Source organism: Nomascus leucogenys, chromosome 5 (assembly GCF_006542625.1).
Source record: "Nomascus leucogenys isolate Asia chromosome 5, Asia_NLE_v1, whole genome shotgun sequence".
Taxonomy (NCBI): Eukaryota; Metazoa; Chordata; class Mammalia; order Primates; family Hylobatidae; genus Nomascus; species Nomascus leucogenys.
In genome coordinates, this window is record NC_044385.1 from 99,417,766 (window position 1) to 99,437,390 (window position 19,625).

Consider the following 19,625-nt stretch of genomic DNA (forward strand, 5'->3'; position numbering starts at 1 on the left):
TCTGTTACATTAGTTCATGAAAGTTCACAGAATCTAGATCTGGAAGGAAATTAGGTACTTTCAAGATGAGGAAACTGAAACCTAGAGGCCAGGAAAGAGCTGAGATTACAAGGCCCCTGACTTGTCTACAGATAGACCAGGCAGCTATACCTCTTCATAGGTTAAGGCAGCATAAAATACCACAGGTTTTGAAATCTGAAAGAGCACACAGCCATATACAGGCTTAGTCACTTATATGAAATCGATCCAAGGCCAAAAAGTTAAGCTTTCTGAAAGCTTCTCAGTTTGAAAGCTTCCCAGTTTCCTCATCTGTAAAATAGGAATGCCATTTACTCCTGCAGCACTGTTGTGAAACTCAAAAACACACACACTACATACCTGGCAAATAATACCCACTCAATAAAGAATATTTTATATTTACAAAATTCAAGGTATTTCTGTTTTTATAAAGAAATATAAATAATATAAACTTAAAAATGGATCCTTTTTTTTTTGCTATTTTTTCAGCAATTAATTATGGTTTTGGGGTAAGTGGATGCCAATCCTGATGCTGATTTTCTTAACATTTTAAAGTATAAAGCTACTTTATAGGCCAAGCAGACCAATCTATTCTATAATGTCCATTTGGTCCTGTCAATTCAATCAAATCAGTAATCAATATGCCAGTCTCCATCCTACTGAATTGCCTGGACTGAATTAATTGACTATCTTTTACATTAGGTATTATGAAGACCAAATGGGTTCCTTCTTTCCTCCTCTAAATAATACTGCATATTCTCTAATAAGTATCGTTGATAAAAATTATATTTGCTAAAGCATATAGTACTTTCCATGTACCATACTTTGCTCTAAGAGCTTTACAGATATTACCTCACTGAATTTTGACAACTTCCTAATGAAGTCGCTGCAGTAACTAACCCCACTTAACCCAGTGTCATCACCCAGTTAGCATGTGTCTCAATTACCACTCACCCTGCCTCTCAACATTTTAAATTAGTGCTGTCATAAACCAGGATATCTGGTCAGAACTGGGCACGGAGACTGCAAATGTGAGCTACTACTCACAGGACAGACAATAGTGTTAACAAACACAGGCTAGCCCTTCTCACCCAGAAATCCAATATAAATGAACTAAAATATCCCATAATAAAAGTGAACTTTAGTGTAAGTAAAAAGTTCAAGGTCAAAAGACAATATTTTATTTGGCTGTTCTGAGTTTTCATTTCTACGTAGTGACCTTTCTTTTCCTATGTGACTGGTTACTTTTTCCTCGGTTTCTTTTGCAGAGACCTCTTCCTTTACCTGTTGCATAAACGTTTCCAAAGATTTTGACTTAACTTCTCACGTGGCAGATGTTCCTCTTGGCTCATATGGCTTCCACTACAACCTATAAGGGAAAAGACTCCTAAGCAGCTATACCTCAGTCTCTCTCCTAAGCGCCAGAGAGGGAGACAGGACACTTCCAATTTGTGGTCTGAAAGCATCTTCAACACGACCAAACCTTGCTCAGCATTTACCACCTAAACATGTTCCTCTTCCGGTTTTTCTGGAAAAACAGTAATTCCATCTACTCAGGTACCAAATCATCAATGTCTCCAGTTGGAGAGATTTCTTGGACTCTTCCCTCTGTGTGACTCCCTGCCTGCCCCACTCTGATAATTACATCTGCCAGTTCTGCCTTCTAAAATCTATCCAGCAGTCCTCCCAGTTCATCCCCACAGTGGTGGTCTACCTTGCTTTAGGTCCTTTCCACCTTTTACCAGGACCAGTTTCTAATGATTCTGTTTCTCCGTCTTGCCTCCTATGCACACCAATTTAGTGTCCATGCTGTAGAGAAAGAAAACTTTTTGAAAGATAATCTGATCATGCCACTCGTTGGCCCCATAGTACCCTGAGACACTCTCTTCACACCACACTGGGTTTTCCTCTCTGTCCCACTCAGCAGTGCCGTACTGAGGATGGCTTGGAGCCTTCTCACCACTGTATCCCCAGGGCCTAACACATTAGTGCTGTGTGCTAATAAAGACTCGTTGATCAAAGGAGTGAAACTACTTTAATTTAAATACTTTGTTCTTTTAAAAATAGACAAGGAGGGTCAACATAAGAGTAATCTATTTTGTGAGACAGAGAGAGTACACTGTTTACATTCTATCTATTCTATAATGTTTTCTTGTCTAATGAATTAGAATACATACTTTTGAAAATAAAAATATATTTGTGAGGTATCATTTAATACTAGTGCCACTTACAGTTCTAGTCTGCAAACAAATATTTTGTTTTAAACCTCTGAAATTAGTAACATGTGACTGAGCCTTGTGTTTTGTTGCTCAAATGAGCATTATTTTAACATTTAAAATATATCTCTTACAATTCTATTATTCTTAGTTATGGAGATTTTTAATTGAATGATCGTGAGCATTATGAATCAACATTTTATTTATTTATTTATTTTGAGATGGAGTCTTGCCCTGTCGCCCAGGCTGGAGTGCAGTGGCATGGTCTCAGCTCACTGCAACCTCTGCCTCCCAGGTTCAAGCGATTCTCTTGCCTCAGACTCCTGAGTAGCTGGTACTACAGGTGTACGCCACCATACCCAACTAATTTTTGTAATTTTAGTAGAGATGGGTTTTGCCATGTTGGCCAGGCTGTTCTAGAAGTCCTGACCTCAGATGATCCTCCCACCTCAGCCTCCCAAAGCGCTGGGATTACAGGTGTAAGCCAATGCGCCCAATCCTATTTTTATATATTCTTTAATGATGAATCTATGTTCTATCAAAATACAATTCCTTATTGTATTTAATAATTCCATTAAAACCACAAATTTTATATTAGTAGTTAATTTTACCATTTAGGATATGACCAACACTCAAATCTAGTTATTCTTAGGCAGAATGAGAGAAAGTAGAAAGACTGAAGATATTATTATTCCATACCTTTTATATGACCCAGCTTTGATGGATGTATGGATAAAATGAAGCCAGAAGCAAAGGAAGGAGAATGATGTCACAGAGACACTATAAAGATCCCATGGCGGCTGGGTGCGGTGGCTCACGCCTGTAATCCCAGCACTTTGGGAAGCAGAGACGGGTGGATCATGAGGTCATGAGATCGAGACCATCCTGTCCAACATGGTGAAACCCCGTCTCTACTAAAAATACAAAAATTAGCTGGGCATGGTGGCACACACCTGTAGTCCCAGCCACTTGGGAGGCTGAGGCAGGAGAATCACTTGAACCTGGAAGGCAGAGGTTGTAGTGAGCTGAGATCGTGCCACTGTACTCCTCTAGCCTGGTGACAGAGTGAGACTCCATCTCAAAATAAACAAACAAACAAACAAAAAAACCCATGGCATCTTTAACTTTGCACTGTCATTGATAATTTATGTGCTAACACAAACAGAATTATGAAACACAACTCATTTAGTAATTTATTTATTTAAATGAGGTAATAATGGGTAGGTTTAGAAGTCTTTTCTAAATATAGGAAAAAAGATCAACTTATTTTTAATTGATAGGTTTAGAAGTCTTTTCTAAATATAGGAAAAAAGATCAACTTATTTTTTAAATAAAAATAAGGTAAAACTTTTAAAACAAAATTTGATCAACTATGTACAGCATGGTTGCCTACATTCCAATCATTGTAAATCTTAAGCATGTGTCTCTAAACAGTAACTCTCCATGATAGGTTAAAATGACTCTCTTCCCCATTGATGAAAGTAAGTGCTACACATGCAAAACATTTTGTTACCAATCCAAATTTTTTGTTTTCCTTGTTGGAGGTGGCACTGAAACATGCTTGTCTGCATAGGCGGCTGATGCTCGCTGCATCCCTCCAGTCAGGACCAATGACCCCTTCAGTGCTGCTGTAGCAACCTGCATAGAGCTCACTCAGGGCTTTCCTATTAGGTATTATTTTACATGCTGGATATGTGTGAATGAGGCCGTCTCTCCCACCAGATTTAGGACTCCTTGCTGTCTTCATTTGTACATGGCACCCATTACATTACATTCAAGGAGCTGTGTGCCAAACAAGCACTCAAGGGCAGCCTATTTAATTTTATTTAATGATTAATGCTTTTGGTCCACATCTTCTCACTGGCTTCTAACAAAATTTTAGGAGACTAGGGAGAAAGACCACTCTATGTTAATTAAAGCCTTAAAAACAGATTACAGTCTCTTGCTCTCTCATTACTTTACCATCCCTGAAGGGCTGATGCTGAACAGGTAGGTACTGCTGGGTAGACATGCATAGGAGCATGGTTCCAGTGAAGAGAGAAGACTCATAGGTTATCAGCAAACTAGTCTGAGACCAGATATAAGGACAAGCATAGGCTCAAGAGAAACCAGAGTTTCAATCCCAGCTGTGCTGCTTTCCTAATACCCGCCCATGTCCACGTGCCCTAACCTTGCCCCTTTCCAGGGATTTACACATGTGATGAGAATATGCAAAGCACTCGAAGAGCTATGTTTGTGTTCAAAGGTAAAAAAGAAAACCTGAGATTCACACAAGTAGTTTGTCTAAGTTCACCAACAAGTTAGGGGCCAAAGACAGATTGAAACTTTTGTCTCTGGATTTCAAGTTTGGTGATATTTCTATTAGATTTTCTTATGTCTCAGCAGTTACCAATACAGCTCATATTCATGAGCTATTTGATCAGGACTTACAAACAACTCACAGGGAGAGGATTTTTCCTTGAAAAATGTCAGTGTGCTCTTAAATGATTTATTATCTTGGCATCACTAAGCCCTATGCTTTATCTAACAAGGAACCTAGATGGGGGGGGTCTGAAATGGAGCTTTATGTGGAATGAGCTATTTAATTAATGAATGCAGACATGAAGTCATGAACGGCAGCACTCACTCGTCTGAAGTTAAGATGTAGCAACCACAAGCACCTGCGAACAAAAGGCCACCAGGATGCACAGCTGTCACAAAGCCCCTGATTTTCTTTGTAGGAATATCCTCAAACCACTTCAGAATCTCATCCAGTAAATGAAGATGAAGATTCAAATTAGAAGCAAGAAATACAGGAATAGCAGCAAGAAATGATGAGGCAAGTAAGAAAGTGAGCAAGGACAGAATCTGCAATCATTTAGGATCACTATGTGTGGAGGGGCGTGTGTACATATGTGTATGTGCATTCCAAATATGTAATCAAACATAATTAATGGAATAAATTTGTTATAGTATTTGATATTAATTACAGAGGCTTCATTCATCAAGAGAAAAATTATTAAATAATGTGTGGTTTCATAAAGGTAGGGAAGATCATACTCTGGAAACCATTAAATCAGAATTGCTTAGTATTTTTAAGTGTCTATATGAACAAGCTTCCTTTATGTACAAAATTCAGATATGAATAATTCCTAAGAAATGTGACTACCTTAAGTTCACTAATTTTTAAAGTTAGAAGTGTATGGCTTCCATATGAATTAAAATGAATATTATACAGGATTACCTACTGGGCCTCACAAATTTATCAGAGAACAGTATGTCAATTGGGGATAGAAAATATTTCCAGATTCATTTGAACAGACTATTTTTACATATTGCAATTCCTTTGCAAAAAAATCTGATTTTATCTTTATTTTGCCTTTTTAAAAATTCATCATTAAATTGTAATATTCTGCAGAACACTGATAATGTCAGTGTCATTGTTCCATTTTAATGTCATGTCATACATACCATTAGAGTTCTAGTTTCTTCTTTTCAGACCCTCTGCTAGACTAGACCCAACATCTGGTTCTGGTGCACCATCTAGTGGCTGTAGGAATCACTGATGCCTGAATGTTACTTGCTTATACTGCATTGTAGAAATTACCAGAGCATTTATTTTTCAGAAAATAATGAGAATTCTAAAGAGCAAAACCAAATTGAAAAAATTATTTTCTTCTAAAATTCAAATGCAAATCAGTTAATAAGCAATAGAAGTGTTAACGTGAGGGAATCCATAGTGCATAATTGTTTTGTATAGCACATATTTAAATGACCATATTAATTTAAATGGCAATGCATACTCATTTAAGTACTAATATTTATTTGTGAATATGCATATTTATGTAAATACTCTGTAAACTGCTTCATGTACAGAGACCCACAATTTAGACAGTGGATATAAATAATTAACCTGCGGACAATAATGTGTATGTGATGGCTGAGATACATTTTTTCCTTTTTAACATACCTTAAATGATTAAGCACAAGCAGCCATTAATAAACTCATTCAAAAATACTTGGTCACATCTTCATGTTATTATTGAAACTGTACATTCATGAAAATATACTTATTTTTAATTTAGAAAGGAACTCTTCAGCATTTCTTTTTCTACTCTAAATTCTTTGCTAATATCTGAAAATGTTCCTTTTTCAAATACCTACAAATATGTTTAAGTTACTAAGTTGTACATAAAAGGATGACTGATCAGGTACTTATATGGTACAAAAAGATCAAGCATTAAAGGCAAAATTAACTTTCTCAAAGGAATTTTCTCACTGATACTTACTCCCCTCCCATAGCGTGCATGGCTCTTGTAAGTCAACTGTTATAATCCCAAACTCCAAATTAATTGTTGTTGTCACACACAAGTAACTTACTCAATATGTTTGAAGCAAAGATAAGGCTAAGAAGATGTTTACTAAGAGCATGCAAACCAACCTGATTCCCTATAGAACTAGTTTTGATTTCATTTTGAACACTGTTGCAAAATCTTCTACATAATTATAAATCAGAAGTCAGGATGGGCTCATTTTGAACTAGTTACAGAAAATCAACCAAATTTCACTTTCTTTCTTTTTAAAAATAATGTTATTTGACTGATAATAGTTCAAGGAAGCCATGACTGCACATAGTAACTATCTCTCTGCTAAGTGGATGAATGGATTTGACATATCTTGGTTTTGGGCAGGTATTTCACAAGGACATTTAGATGTAACTGTGAGGCGGAGAAATGTGAGCTGGAAACAGGAGAGCTAGGTGGATTTTGGCTACTGTTTAAAGAATTAAGACCTATCTGAATGGAGGCCTCTCGGATCATGTCCTAGGGTTTTTTCCTTGAATGCATCCCATTCAATACATTCATCAATTACCTGGCACAGATGAAGAAGTTGAAACAGAGAGCAAAAATAATAAAAGCAAAGTGGGTGGGGAGAACTTTCAAGTCATTTCAATTTATTAGAATAATGGGCCCAAATCAAGAAAATGAATATAGAATAATTATTTCTTAGACTTGAAAAAGTATGTGCTACCCTCAGAATAAAGATTCTGTCCTGTATTTCCAGCCTGTGCCTCAATACTTTCAGTGATAGGGAACACACTACTTCCAAGCAAAGCCATCATTAAGGGACAGCTCCAACCACACATACAACATTGCATGTTTAGGTTTCAAAGAAATCTATTATAGGTACAAGGAATAGACAAGATACAGTTGTCAGTAGTTTTTGATTTAGATAACCTAATAGAGTAAACTGCTAAAAAACTTAACACCGTTTTTGCATATACAGGCATATCTTATTCTCCTGCACTTCACTTTATTGCATTTCGAAGATATTGTCTGTGTGTGTGTGTGTGTGTGTGTGTTTACAAATTCAAGTTTTGTGGCAATCCTATGTCAAGCAAGTTTACTGGCGCCATTTTCCCAACAGCATGTGCTCACTTTGCATCTTTGTGTGACACTTGGGTAATTGTCACAATATTTCAAACTTTTAAATTATTATCATATTTTGAATGGTGATCTGTGATCAGTGACCTTTGATGTTTCTACAGTAATCATTTTGGGGTTCGATGAACTGTACCCAAGATGGCAAACTTAATGAATAAATGTTGTGTGTGTTGTGACTGCATTACTGACCAGCTGCTACCCCATCCTACTCCCTCTTCTTGAGCCCCCCTATTCCTTGAGACACAACAATATTGAAATTAGGCCAGTTAGTAACCCTAAGTGTTCAAGTGAAAGGAAAAGTCATACATCTTTCACTTTAAATCAAAAGCTATAAATGATTATGCTTAGCGAGTCAGGCACTTCGAAAGCTGAGACGGGCTGGACGCTAGGCCTCTTGAGCCAGTTAGCCAAGTTCTGAAAGCAAAGGAAAAGTTCCAGAAGGAAATTAAAATGTTATTCCAGTTAACACACAAATGATAAGAAAGCAAAATAGCCTTATCACTGATTTGGAGAAAGTCTGAGTGGTCTGGATAGAAGATCAAACCAGTTATAATATCCCCCAAAGCTAAAGTCTAATCCAGAGCAAGGGCCTAACTCTTCAATTCTTCAAGGCTGAGAGAGGTTAGAAAGCTGCAGAAGGAAAGTTAGAAGCTAGTGGAGCTTGGTTCATGAGGTTTAAGGACAGAAGCTGTCTCCATAACATATAAGTGCAAGTTGTAGCAGCAAGTGCTGATGTAGAAGCTGCAGCAAGTTATCTAGAAGATCTAGCTAACATCAGTGATGAAGGTAGCCATACTAAACTACAGATTTTCAATGTAGATGATATACCCTCCTATTGAAAGATGTCATGTAGGACTTTCCGAGCTAGAGAGGAGAAGGCAATGCCTAGCTTTAAAGCTTCAAAGGACAGATGGACTCTTGTTAGAGACTAATGGAGACAGTAACTTTCAGCTGAAGCCAAGGCTCATATACTGTTCTGAAAATCCTAGGGCCCTTAAAGAATTATGCTAAATCTAATGCTAAATCTGCTTGTGCTGTATAAATGTAACAACAAAGCTTGGATTTTACAGCATGGTTTACTGAATGTTTTAAGCCCACTGTTGAGGCCTACTGCTCAGAAAAAAAGATTCCTTGAGAAATATTACTGCTCATTGACAATGCACCTGGTCACCCTAGAGCTCTGATGAGATGTACAAGGAGATGGATGTTGTTTTTCTGCCTGCGAACACAACATGCATTCTTCAGCCCACGGATTAAGGAGTAATTTTGACTTTTAAGTCTTATCATTTAAGAAATCCATTTCGTAAGACTATAGCTCCATAGCTAGTGATTCCTCTTGTGAACCCAGGCAAATTAAATTTAAAAACCCCTGGAGAGGATTCACCATTCTAGATGCCATTAAGAACATTTGTGATTCATGATAAGTCAAAAATCAACATGAACAGGAATGTGGAAGTAGTTGATTCAATCCTCATCGATGACTTTGAGGGATTCAAGGCTTCCGTGGAGAAAGGAATTGCAGATGTGGTGGAAACAGCAGGAGAATTAGAATTAGAAGTGGAGCCGGGCGCAGTGGCTCACGCCTGTAATCCCAGCACTTTGGGAGGCTGAGGCGGGCAGATCACCTGAGGTCGGGAGTTTGAGACCAGCCTGACCAACATGAAGAAACCCCGTCTCCACTAAAAATACAAAACTAGCCGGGCATGGTGGCACATGCCTGTAATCCCAGCTACTTGGGAGGCTGAGGCAGGAGACTCACTGGAAACTGGGAGGTGGAGGCTGCAGTGAGCCGAGATCACGCCATTGCACTCCAGCCTGGATAACAGGAGTGAAACTCCATGTCAAAAAAAAAAAAAAAAAAAAAAAAAAAATTAGGAGTGGAGCCTGAAGATGTGACTGAATTCCTGCAATCTCATGATAAAACCTGAATGAATGAGGAACTGCTTCTTATGGATGAGCAACAAAGTGATTCTTGAAATGGAATGTATTCCCAGTGAAGATGCTGTCTGTTGAAATTACAATGAAGGATTCAGAAGATTTTATAAACTTAGTTGATAAAGCAGCATCAGAAGATTGACTGCAATTTAGAAAGAAGTTCTATGGTGGGTAAAATGTTATGAAACAGCATCACATGCTACAGGGAAATCTTCTATGAAACAAGAGTCCACTGATGTGGCAAACTTTATTGTTGTCTTAAGGAATTTCCAGAGCCACTCCAATCTTCAGCAACTATCACTCTGATCAGTCAGCAGCCACCAACACAGGCAAGACCCTCCACTAGCCAAAAGATTACAACTCTAAAGGCTCAGATGACTGTTAGTACTTGTGAGCAATGAAGTGCTTTTTAATTAAGATATGTACTTTTTTAGACAATGCTATTGCACACTTGAGTATAGTGAAAACACAACTTTTAAATGTAATAGGGAAACAAAAATATTGCGTGACTTGCTTTTGTGTGACATTTACTTTATTGGAGTGGTCGGGAACTGAACCCACAGTATCTTTGAGGTATGCTTGTATTAAGAGAAGTCCATTCACAGGATGTGTTCCCTCAATTTGTGGTATGAAAACTTAAAAAGACACAGTGATCAGTTGGAGTGTATCTACAAAGACATGGCTGAGAAAACTGGAGGTGTTTGATTTGGAGAATTAAGATGTTAGTTGGTTCATGACAGTGTTGAGAGGAACACCGGGGTCAGTGAGCGAAAATTATAGCATTATCATTAGAGCCATTCTGTTCAACCAGAAGTTTCCAAGACCTAAACAGCACCGTAAGAGGCTACTGGACATTGTAAGAGAGGAGAACTCTGTCTTCAGATTGTGTTGCAGAAGAATATGCGGCCACTCAGAGCATTTAAGGAGAGTCGGTTAATCTACTAATGTGGGAACGATAGTCAGCCAGAAGTGCCAAAGAGATAATAACAGCTACAACCATCTGGTTGTTAATAACAAATTTTTAAAAATACACATAAGTATGCAGAAGACTGCACAGCAGTGACTCGCTCTCTGTGAAATATGACACGCAAGGGGTTCCCCTAATTAGGAAACACTAGACTGTAACATATAAAGTCCATTCTGACTCTTAGATCTGTGATTTCATTGTACTAATAGCCAAGCTAATCAATTCTGCTTCAGCATAGCATTCAAGGTTCAGATTGTTTTGAATTACAATGCATAAATGATGTCTCCTCTGCTCTCATGGTGTATGTTAGAATCTGTAAGATGCAATCCTACACTGCCATGGAGTTAAATCCTTCAATAGTACCTTATTAAAAATTTTCCTCTCTTTCACTGTTCATCACTTGGGTAAGAGGAGTAGAGGTGTCTGTGTGAAAATGAGGCTAATATGTATTCCAGAAAGCTCAAAGAGAATAGGAATAACAAAATATGTGATGATTCATTGTAGAAAGTCATTTTTTTAAAAACAGAAATGCTCCTATAAAGTCAGTAATATGGTCTAATCATACTTCCTGCCATGATCTGTGTTCACTATCTACTGGTAGGATGGAATATACGTATTCAATTTCCATGTCTTCATACTCATTCTTTGCCTTAATGATAAAGAAACTGACTTAAAAATAAAGCCTAAGAAACAGATAAAAACCTCTCACTGGGAAGCTCAGAATCGCAGAAAAGGAAGAATCTAGAAATCAGTAGAAAAGAGAGGCTGGGTGCAGTGGCTCACACCTGTAATCCCAGAACTCTGAAAGGCCAAGGTGGAAGGACCACTTGAGCCCAGGAGTTCAAGACCAGCCTGGGCAACATAGTGAGACCCCGTCTCTAATTAAGTAGGAAAGGGAAAAGAATAGGGAGCAGAGAGGGAACATGGGCTAAATGGAAAAGGATGCTAATTTCAATTATTTTGATACCTAAGCTGGGAGACAGTTTACAGAGTACAGTTCTTTTCACATGTCTGAGAAATAATCTGTTACATGTGAAGCTTCCAGTCAGTGGCAGATGCTGCCAAGGAAAGACACGGGACTGGACTTGCTTGCTATGAGCCATGTTTTGCCAGGAATGTGTGAATGAGTTTCCCTGCTCTATCGGCTTCTTTGGGCTTCACACAGTCCAGTCACCACTCTTCTTAGAAGAGGTGGTGGAACTGTGGGGCTCTCTTCCTATCTTCAGTTTCTTGCCAGGGCCTTGCACTGGAGGCATCCAGGAAGAACTGGAAGCTCAGGAAGCCAGAGGACGCCAGCTGAGGGACACAGAAGGCAGAGGATGGGGAGGGCAGGGGCTAAGTGCAGAGTCACCAGTTCATTTCCTAGACGGATGGGGGAACGGTGGCAAAGGCAGTGAGTCAATTGTGGTATCAAATTCCTTTTCTATAAACTGTCAATACTAAAACTCCTCTCCCTATATAAAAAAAATACCAGTGCGAATCAAATGGAGTTATGCCTGAATGTTTGTAAAAACTTCCCACAATGCTACGTATCTGTCATTTTTTATTTCTCAGTTGTTTACCTATTTGCTATTTGGGAGAGAGTTTTGAGGAGAGAAAAAAGCATGATCTAAAGGAATGGATGAAATACTAACCTTAAGAGAGAGAATAATTTTGTTCAGCTTCTTCTTTGATGTGCCACGTGGACATTTTTTACAACTGATAGGCTATACAATGATTAAGTGGTGACGCTGATTATGAGAAAGACTACTAGATCACTGTGTTCCCAACATTTTAAAAGCTCAAATACTTCATTGGTTTCTCAAGTTTCTCTCTTAAGAGAGAGAGAATAGATTCCGCCTAGAAGGAGGGAACCAGACTTGAGAGGTACACAGGATGAATGAGTACGAAAGGCTCCCGAGGTAAGTTGCCGACGCTTTATGGACTCCCACTGGCTCATAGGTGAGAAGCCCTGCAGAGTGGTACCTGTATGTGTCCTCCGGTGAGCCTTCAGGTGAGAACTTTTTGTGTACACTTTGTTGCATCCCTCAAAATCACATCTGTGGATACGCCGTTTTCTGGAGTCTGGAGATTCAGACCGTCTCTGGCGTCTTGTGCTCTCAATACTAAATGGTGAAATTGAACTGGAAAAAGAAAAAGTGGAGTTACATGGTGAGATGCACAGCACCCCATTTTGGTTCTAGTGGCATGGGAACATTGTCTCAGACACTACAGCTTCACAGACTCAAGGCCACCATGATCATAGTTCTTGCTACCACTTTCTTGGGCAGATCTCACTTTTCAAATCCTGAAAGGCAGGCAGCATGAGTTATTTCTGGCAAAACACTCCAAGGGAGAGAAAGACATGCTTAAGACAACAGTAACAAAAACTGGAAGTAAATGAAAGCAGTGGTAGGTGAGTATTTCCTCATTACCAGAAGAAACAATCCAGTAGGGGTAAATTACCATCTCACAGTTTTGAATTTCTGAATATCCTGACAGAGAAGATTTTTAAGAAGCCTCGCTACAGACAAATGACAAAATGATACATTTAATAAGCAACAAGAGGGTCTGCACTGCATGTGACAATATAGAAACTCCTGTAAAATCACAAGGTACATTTCTAAACAAGTGAGGTCAGGCTGAAAGAAATGACATCAGTAACATGAATCAGGACAAGCTATTTCTGTTTGGTGAAACGCACCTGACATTTAACTTTTCTAGTTGGAGTTTCTTTGTGGTGAGGAATAACGTGCATTGTCTTTAAAGATTAGCTGTACCACCATTATAAAAAAAAGTTTTAACTAAGAAATTTGGCCCTAACTTGCATATTGTTTAATCTGAATGCCCCAGTAGAAAAACAGGATGAGTTTATAATGTCAGGTAATTGACTAACATATACTTAAAAAAATCTTAATCTCTTTTGATTGAGACAGAAATAATATGACTCATCTTTTTTAGTACCATGACGTTCTTTAAAATTACAGTGAGATATGATAAAAAAGCAGTCACTCATATTTCTACTCTACAAAATGTACTACAGTTAATATTTTGACATATTTTCTTCCAGCCTGTTCACATTTTGATGCCTTTCAACATTAGTTTTTATTGGTAAATCACCTCTTTTAAAAGTTGAACATTACTGATAAAGATCAATTCCCCCCTTGTTTTCCACCATTATCCTGGTCTTTTCTCCTCCTTCCAGGGAAAAGCCTCTATCCTGAGTTTTCTTTACCTCTTTCCAATTCTTTTAAATTATGTTTACCTATACATATCTGCATTTACAGACATTCATTTTTTGTGTTTTTTAAGTCATATGAATAATATCATGCTGTTTACATCATTTTGCAAATTGTTTTATTCCTATTTTTTATTCAACATTTAACATTTGAGATTCATTCATGTCGATATAAATGCCATAATTCACTTATTTGAAGTGCTAGATACTTATAATTTACCAATTTTAAGATCTATTTTTTAAATATTTTAACCATCTCTAAAATCAGAATGCTTCTTACAATTGATGGCTTATTACAGTTTTACTGGCATAATTTTTTTATTAGTGGTACATAAAGTAATGGAGCATTTTACAGTTGATGACATTTCAACTTAGATCAGGGGTCAGTGAACTTTTTCTGTAAAGGGCTAGATAGTAAATATTTTATTTCAACACTGAGGGCCACACAGTCTTATGTTGTAACCAATCAATTCTACAACTGTATCATGAAAGCAGCTATAGATTATATATAAACAAATGAATGTGGTTATGTTCCAATGAAACTTTGTTTACAGAAACAGTGGGCTGCCCAGGCACAGTGGCTCAAGCCTGTAATCCCAGCACTTTGGGAAGCTGAGGCAGGAGAACTGTTTGAGCCCAAGAATCTGAGACCAACCTGGGCAAGAAGGAGAGACCCTATCTCTACAAAACAAATAAACAAACCAAAAAACAGTGGGCTGTATTCTGTCCTTGAGCTGTAGCTTGCCGACTATGGAATTAGAGGAAACATGGCGGGAGTCCAGTGAATATTCATTGCCATTTCCCAAGTGATGGACATATAGACTACTTGTAATTTGCACTTTTATGTTGCTCCAGTGAATTTTTTCTGAAAGTCTCTTTCTGCACACTTGTCTTCAGATTTCAGCGTACCTTCTCCCTTTTACTAATAAATTAGGCAAACAAAGCTTTATGTTAGGTAAGGTCAAATATAAACAACATTTATCTACCTGTGTCTCAAATAGTTTTATGCAAGATCTACAATAGTAGAATGAAAGAACACATGTTATGTATGGCCAAGCCACTTTTTTCAGCTTTTTTATCAATGTGGATTTGTGGTTTTCCACATAATTGACTCACAGTTAAAGGGATTGGAGTCTATCGTGAAAGGAGTCAAAATAGTGTGACTGGCCTGCCTCAAGTAAGAACAGCTGTAGTTACTCCTGACAAGGTATATTTTTATCACTGGGTTTGATTCCCATGAACAAGTAAGACTGTGTGGTGATAACAGAGCAACAGTAATTCATTTCTGGAATATGTAGTTATGAAAATAAATATTGATCTTGGCACTTCCTTTTTTTTTTCCCGAAAAAAAGGAAGTCATTCATAGTGTTGTACAATGTTTAACATCTTTTAAAAGTGAGAAAATGATAGAGTATTTGTTTTCTGCAAGTTATAACTTAAAGTCTATAAGAACACTTTGTTTTGTGTAATATTTTCTATGCATGAATATAAAGAAGTCTAAGTGTAACTATGCATAAACACACACATACAGGTTTTTGCTGACTTCCATCGATTTTAGCTGTTTATCTTGCTATCTGTATATAAGGAGAAAAGTAAAAAAAAAGAAAAACCAACCAAAAAAACCCTGAAATCAGAATTCAGTCAATAATGAATGTTTTTTTAGGGACCAATGAAGTAATCCTGCAACACAGCGCATCAACCACTTAAATATACCGCAGGCAGAGAAACAAAAACAAAGGCTACAGAAGGCCATGAAATTGCTTCACTGTGAGTTCTGAATTTACATCAAAATGAAGACAAGTGGATTGTCTATAGGACCTCAGCCCTGGTTTTCCTCATTCTAAGGTGAAACGTGGGCCAGGTGCAGTGGCTCATGCCTGTAATCCCAGCACTTAGGGAAGCCGATGCAGATGGATCGCTTAGCTCAGGAGCTCAAGACCAGCCTGGGCAACATGGTGAAACTCCGTCTCTACCAAAACATACAAAAATTAGCTGGGCGTGGTGGCTCACGCCACTAATCCCAGCACTTTGTGAAGCTGATGTAGGTAGATCCCTTGAGCTCAGGAGTTCAAGACCAGCCAGGGCAACATGGTGAAACCCTGTCTCTACAAAAACATACAAAAATTAGCTGGGCTTGGTGGCATGTGCCTGTAGTCCCAGCTACTTGGAAGGCTGAGGTGAGAGGACTGCTTAGGACGGGGAGGTGGAGGTTGCAGTGAGCCAAGGCCACGCCACTGCACTCCAATCTGGGTGAAAGAGCGAGACCTGTCTCAAAAAAAGAGTTAACTGAAATGTTTTAGAACATTATGAAGAACAAATACCTAAAGGTATCTGTACAATAAAAATAATTTTTAAAAAGGATATATGCAATGAATAGTTGTACCCAGTAAAGCTGGCTTTGAAATGACATTCAATGGGTAGATTTTCTCCTTGGTTCCCCTTTCTAAATGGCAGAGATATCTTCAGATGTCAAAGAATCCTTGGCTAAGCTATGCCTTTCAGAACTGCTGATTTGATCTTTTTGTGGAAAGGTAGGAAGGTAAGTGAAGCTGAGGTAACAGGGAACCAGAAACGCAGAAGAACCTGAAGAACACAGGAAGGTGATAGGACAGTCCAAGCTCCAAGAGTGCTGCTGTTGTGTTGGGATCCCCAGCATACATCCACAGTCAGCGGGCACTGCAAGTGGACAACAACCGTGGACTGGGGGTTTGTCTGAACCAAGTCCATGACTGGAGAGGTGACAGTCGAGTTACTGGTACCAAGTAATTTTGTATTTCCAGAACCTAGGACATTGTGGGCATTCAAAAAAAAAAAAAGTTTGCTAAATAGAATAAATGAATGCATTAAGCCTGATATTCCTAATTTTTAATTTTATAAGTAATTTATTAATTCTTAATTGGTTAATTAATTCTTACTAGGATACTTTGATTCCAAGTCTTCAGACAATGGGCACTCAATTCCACACTCCTACGCCCATTTCCCCGAGTTTCTTTTTTTTTTTGAGATAGGGTCTTGCTCTGTCATCTAGACTGGTGGCCTAGGTGGCACGATCATAGCTCCCTGTAATCTTGAGCTCCTGGACTCTAGTGATCCTCCCCCTCAACCTCCTGAGTAGCTAGGATTACAGGTACATGCCACCACGCCTGGCTAACGTTTTAATTTTTGTACAGACGGGGTTTTGTTATGTTGCCCAGGCTTATCTTGAACTCCTGGCTTCAAGTGATCCTGCTTCAGTCTCCCAAAGTGCTGGGATTACAGACATGAACCACCATGCCTGGCTAAGTAAGTTTCATATTTTCAATGCTACACAAAGTGGCTGGTGAATATCTGGGAATCTGGGTAACTATTAAAAAAAATAGATATAAATGTCTCAATTATTTCCTCTAAGTTCAAGAGCAGTGTGTTCTAAAGTATTGCTTACAATTAAATTTCTCAGTGGGAGGCCACTGATAAATGTGTAGGATGCTGGTGAATGAAATAACAAAAGTCTTTCTTTTGACCCTAATAGGCATTTAGATAAGTTGGAAAAAGTGAGGGAAAGACCCTTACTCCTGGCAATATTATCTTGCCCTATCTCACTCGGGGGCTGTCCGTAAGAAGTGGTGTTAGGTAACAGAACAGCTAGGTGTTTTCACTCTGCCTTACCTATGCTTTCTGAGCAACATGCCCTTTGTTCAGAAGGCACCTGAAGAATCCTCACAGGCATGCAACCTGACTTCTGTGCTTCAAAAACTGGCCTTATTATAAAGAATGGGAATGTGCAAGTAACTACTGCATACACCAGTAGAGCATTCTTCGCATAATCATTAGTAATAAGCTTGGTATGATGAAAATGGTTGAGGTAAAACACTTGTAACTGTGTTCCCAAATTCCATACAAAATACATCCGTACAGCCCCAAAGAATAATAACTAAAGGCTCACTTCTTTCCCCAGAAGGTTAGACCATTTAGAGTAGTGAATGAACACCTGAGGGGGCCTCACAGGTACCACGTTGTAATAATTAGGTCCAGAGAGAACAAATGAGTGAATCATGACTTTGGTTGCACAACAGTCCCACTTGGAATGGCAAGTTAAATTAGAATTAAATCCAGAGAGGCTCAAAAAGTCACATCCAAGAACAGCTCTATTTAAATGGAAGGCACCGCATGGCTGCCATGAAAGAAATTAGGGTTAACCATAATCAGCCGGTAATAAAAGACCATTCGTCATGTGTGACCTTAGCATGATGAGATGTCCTTCACTGAAACTGGAGTTTTTACAGGAGTTAAAAAAAAATTAAAAAGGCCAGGACAATCTTTCAAGCCTGGAAAGGAGACATACATATCCCAGATTTAAAAACCAGAGCAGAAAACACTGGAATTGAAGGAGCTTTAGTAAATTCACAAACGCAATCACAACAGAATTCCAAGGGGCACAGCTGAGGATAACAATGATATTTACAGAATGCTTACTGGGTGTCAGGCACTGACCTAAATGCCTTAAACTTCAGAGCAACCCTCTGAGATTGACACTACTATCCCTGTACACCGTATCCCTCTTTTACAGATGAGGAAACCGAGGCACAGAGAGGTTAAGGCCAAGGCCAAGACAAAGTCTGTGGCTACACCAAAACTCAGACCTGAGTGGTTGATTCCAGAACTCAATTTTAATTACAATGTTATGCTTATTCAGATGAAGATACAGGTATTACAAACCAACATATGATAAAAGGGGAAAAAGCAACAAAATATCTGTAGCATTTAAATTTCCCCTTTAACCCAATTATATAAAACAACAGCACATATAAGTGTTATTGAATACAGCCTGCAATGATAAGACATATACTTTTCTCTGGAGAACTTTAAAAAGGTAAACCATTCTGTAAGTACTGTCAGATGGGCATTCAGTATACTTACTATTAATCTACCAAAGAAAGTATTTTCTTTTCTCTCTTTTCATCTTTTTTGAAAAAGAGACAAGAACTCATTCTGTTGCCCAAGCTGCAGTGCAGTGGTATAATCATGACTCACTGGAGCCTCAAACTCCTGGGCTCAAACAATCCTTCTGCCTCAGCCTCCTGGGAGCTAGGACTACAGGTGCATGCCACCATGCCTAGTTAATTTTTTTTTTTTTTGGTAGAGAAAGGGTCTTGCTGTGTTGTCCTAGCCTGTCTTGAACTCCTGGCCTCAAGTGATCCTCCCACTTCGGCCTCCCAGAGTGTTGGGATTATAGGTATGAGCCACTATGCCTAGCCAGTACATATTTTCTTAAAGTTGTTATAAACTATGTATTTCCAAGGGAAATGTTTCTTAAAGGCTGACTTTGGCAGTGGTATACGATAATGTCTTCCTTGACCATTAATGCCACAAAACTAGTCCCTTCCCTGTCATTCCACTTTATTTACAATTGTACCAAAAAGAATTGAGTTGGTTGCACGATAGAATTACCTTAAGGGAAGTGGAGCATTCAGTTTACAAAGTATATTTTGTACTATTTCTGAAGTTTAATATTATTTAAAATAAGACATTGAACATCACCTACAGAATTTTGAACTAACTTCTGCCACAGAATACCTGTAGGTAGAATGACTTCCTTGTTAGTGAATCAAACACCACCCTGGGAATGAATTATCAAGACCAAAAGCAGAGCAAGAGTGGATGAGACTTTCAATTAACCAGGATTTACATAAATCTCAGTAAAACAGATTCTATTCACACCAACAAGCCAGATATCTGCATTTCTTTGTAGGCTTTCCCTTAACCAGTAGATGGCTCTCAGAGGCAGGAAACTTCATATTTATCTTCCATACTACAACAGACTCTAGTGCCTGTCAAACCATGTCAGTGTCTCTCCTATGATATTAATTAGG

At 38.4% G+C, this 19,625-nt stretch overlaps 1 protein-coding gene across 3 annotated transcripts in view; it reads right to left on the minus strand.

Annotated features, from left to right (window-relative positions):
• KLF12 (Kruppel like factor 12) overlaps positions 1–19,625 on the minus strand; it is a 448,745-nt gene that overhangs the window by 16,824 nt on the left and 412,296 nt on the right. For all 3 annotated transcript variants that reach the window (XM_003257441.2, XM_003257440.3, XM_030813489.1), the window contains exon 7: positions 12,525–12,682. In XM_003257441.2, the coding sequence (XP_003257489.1) occupies positions 12,525–12,682 (158 nt within the window). The remainder of the gene's footprint in view (positions 1–12,524; positions 12,683–19,625) is intronic.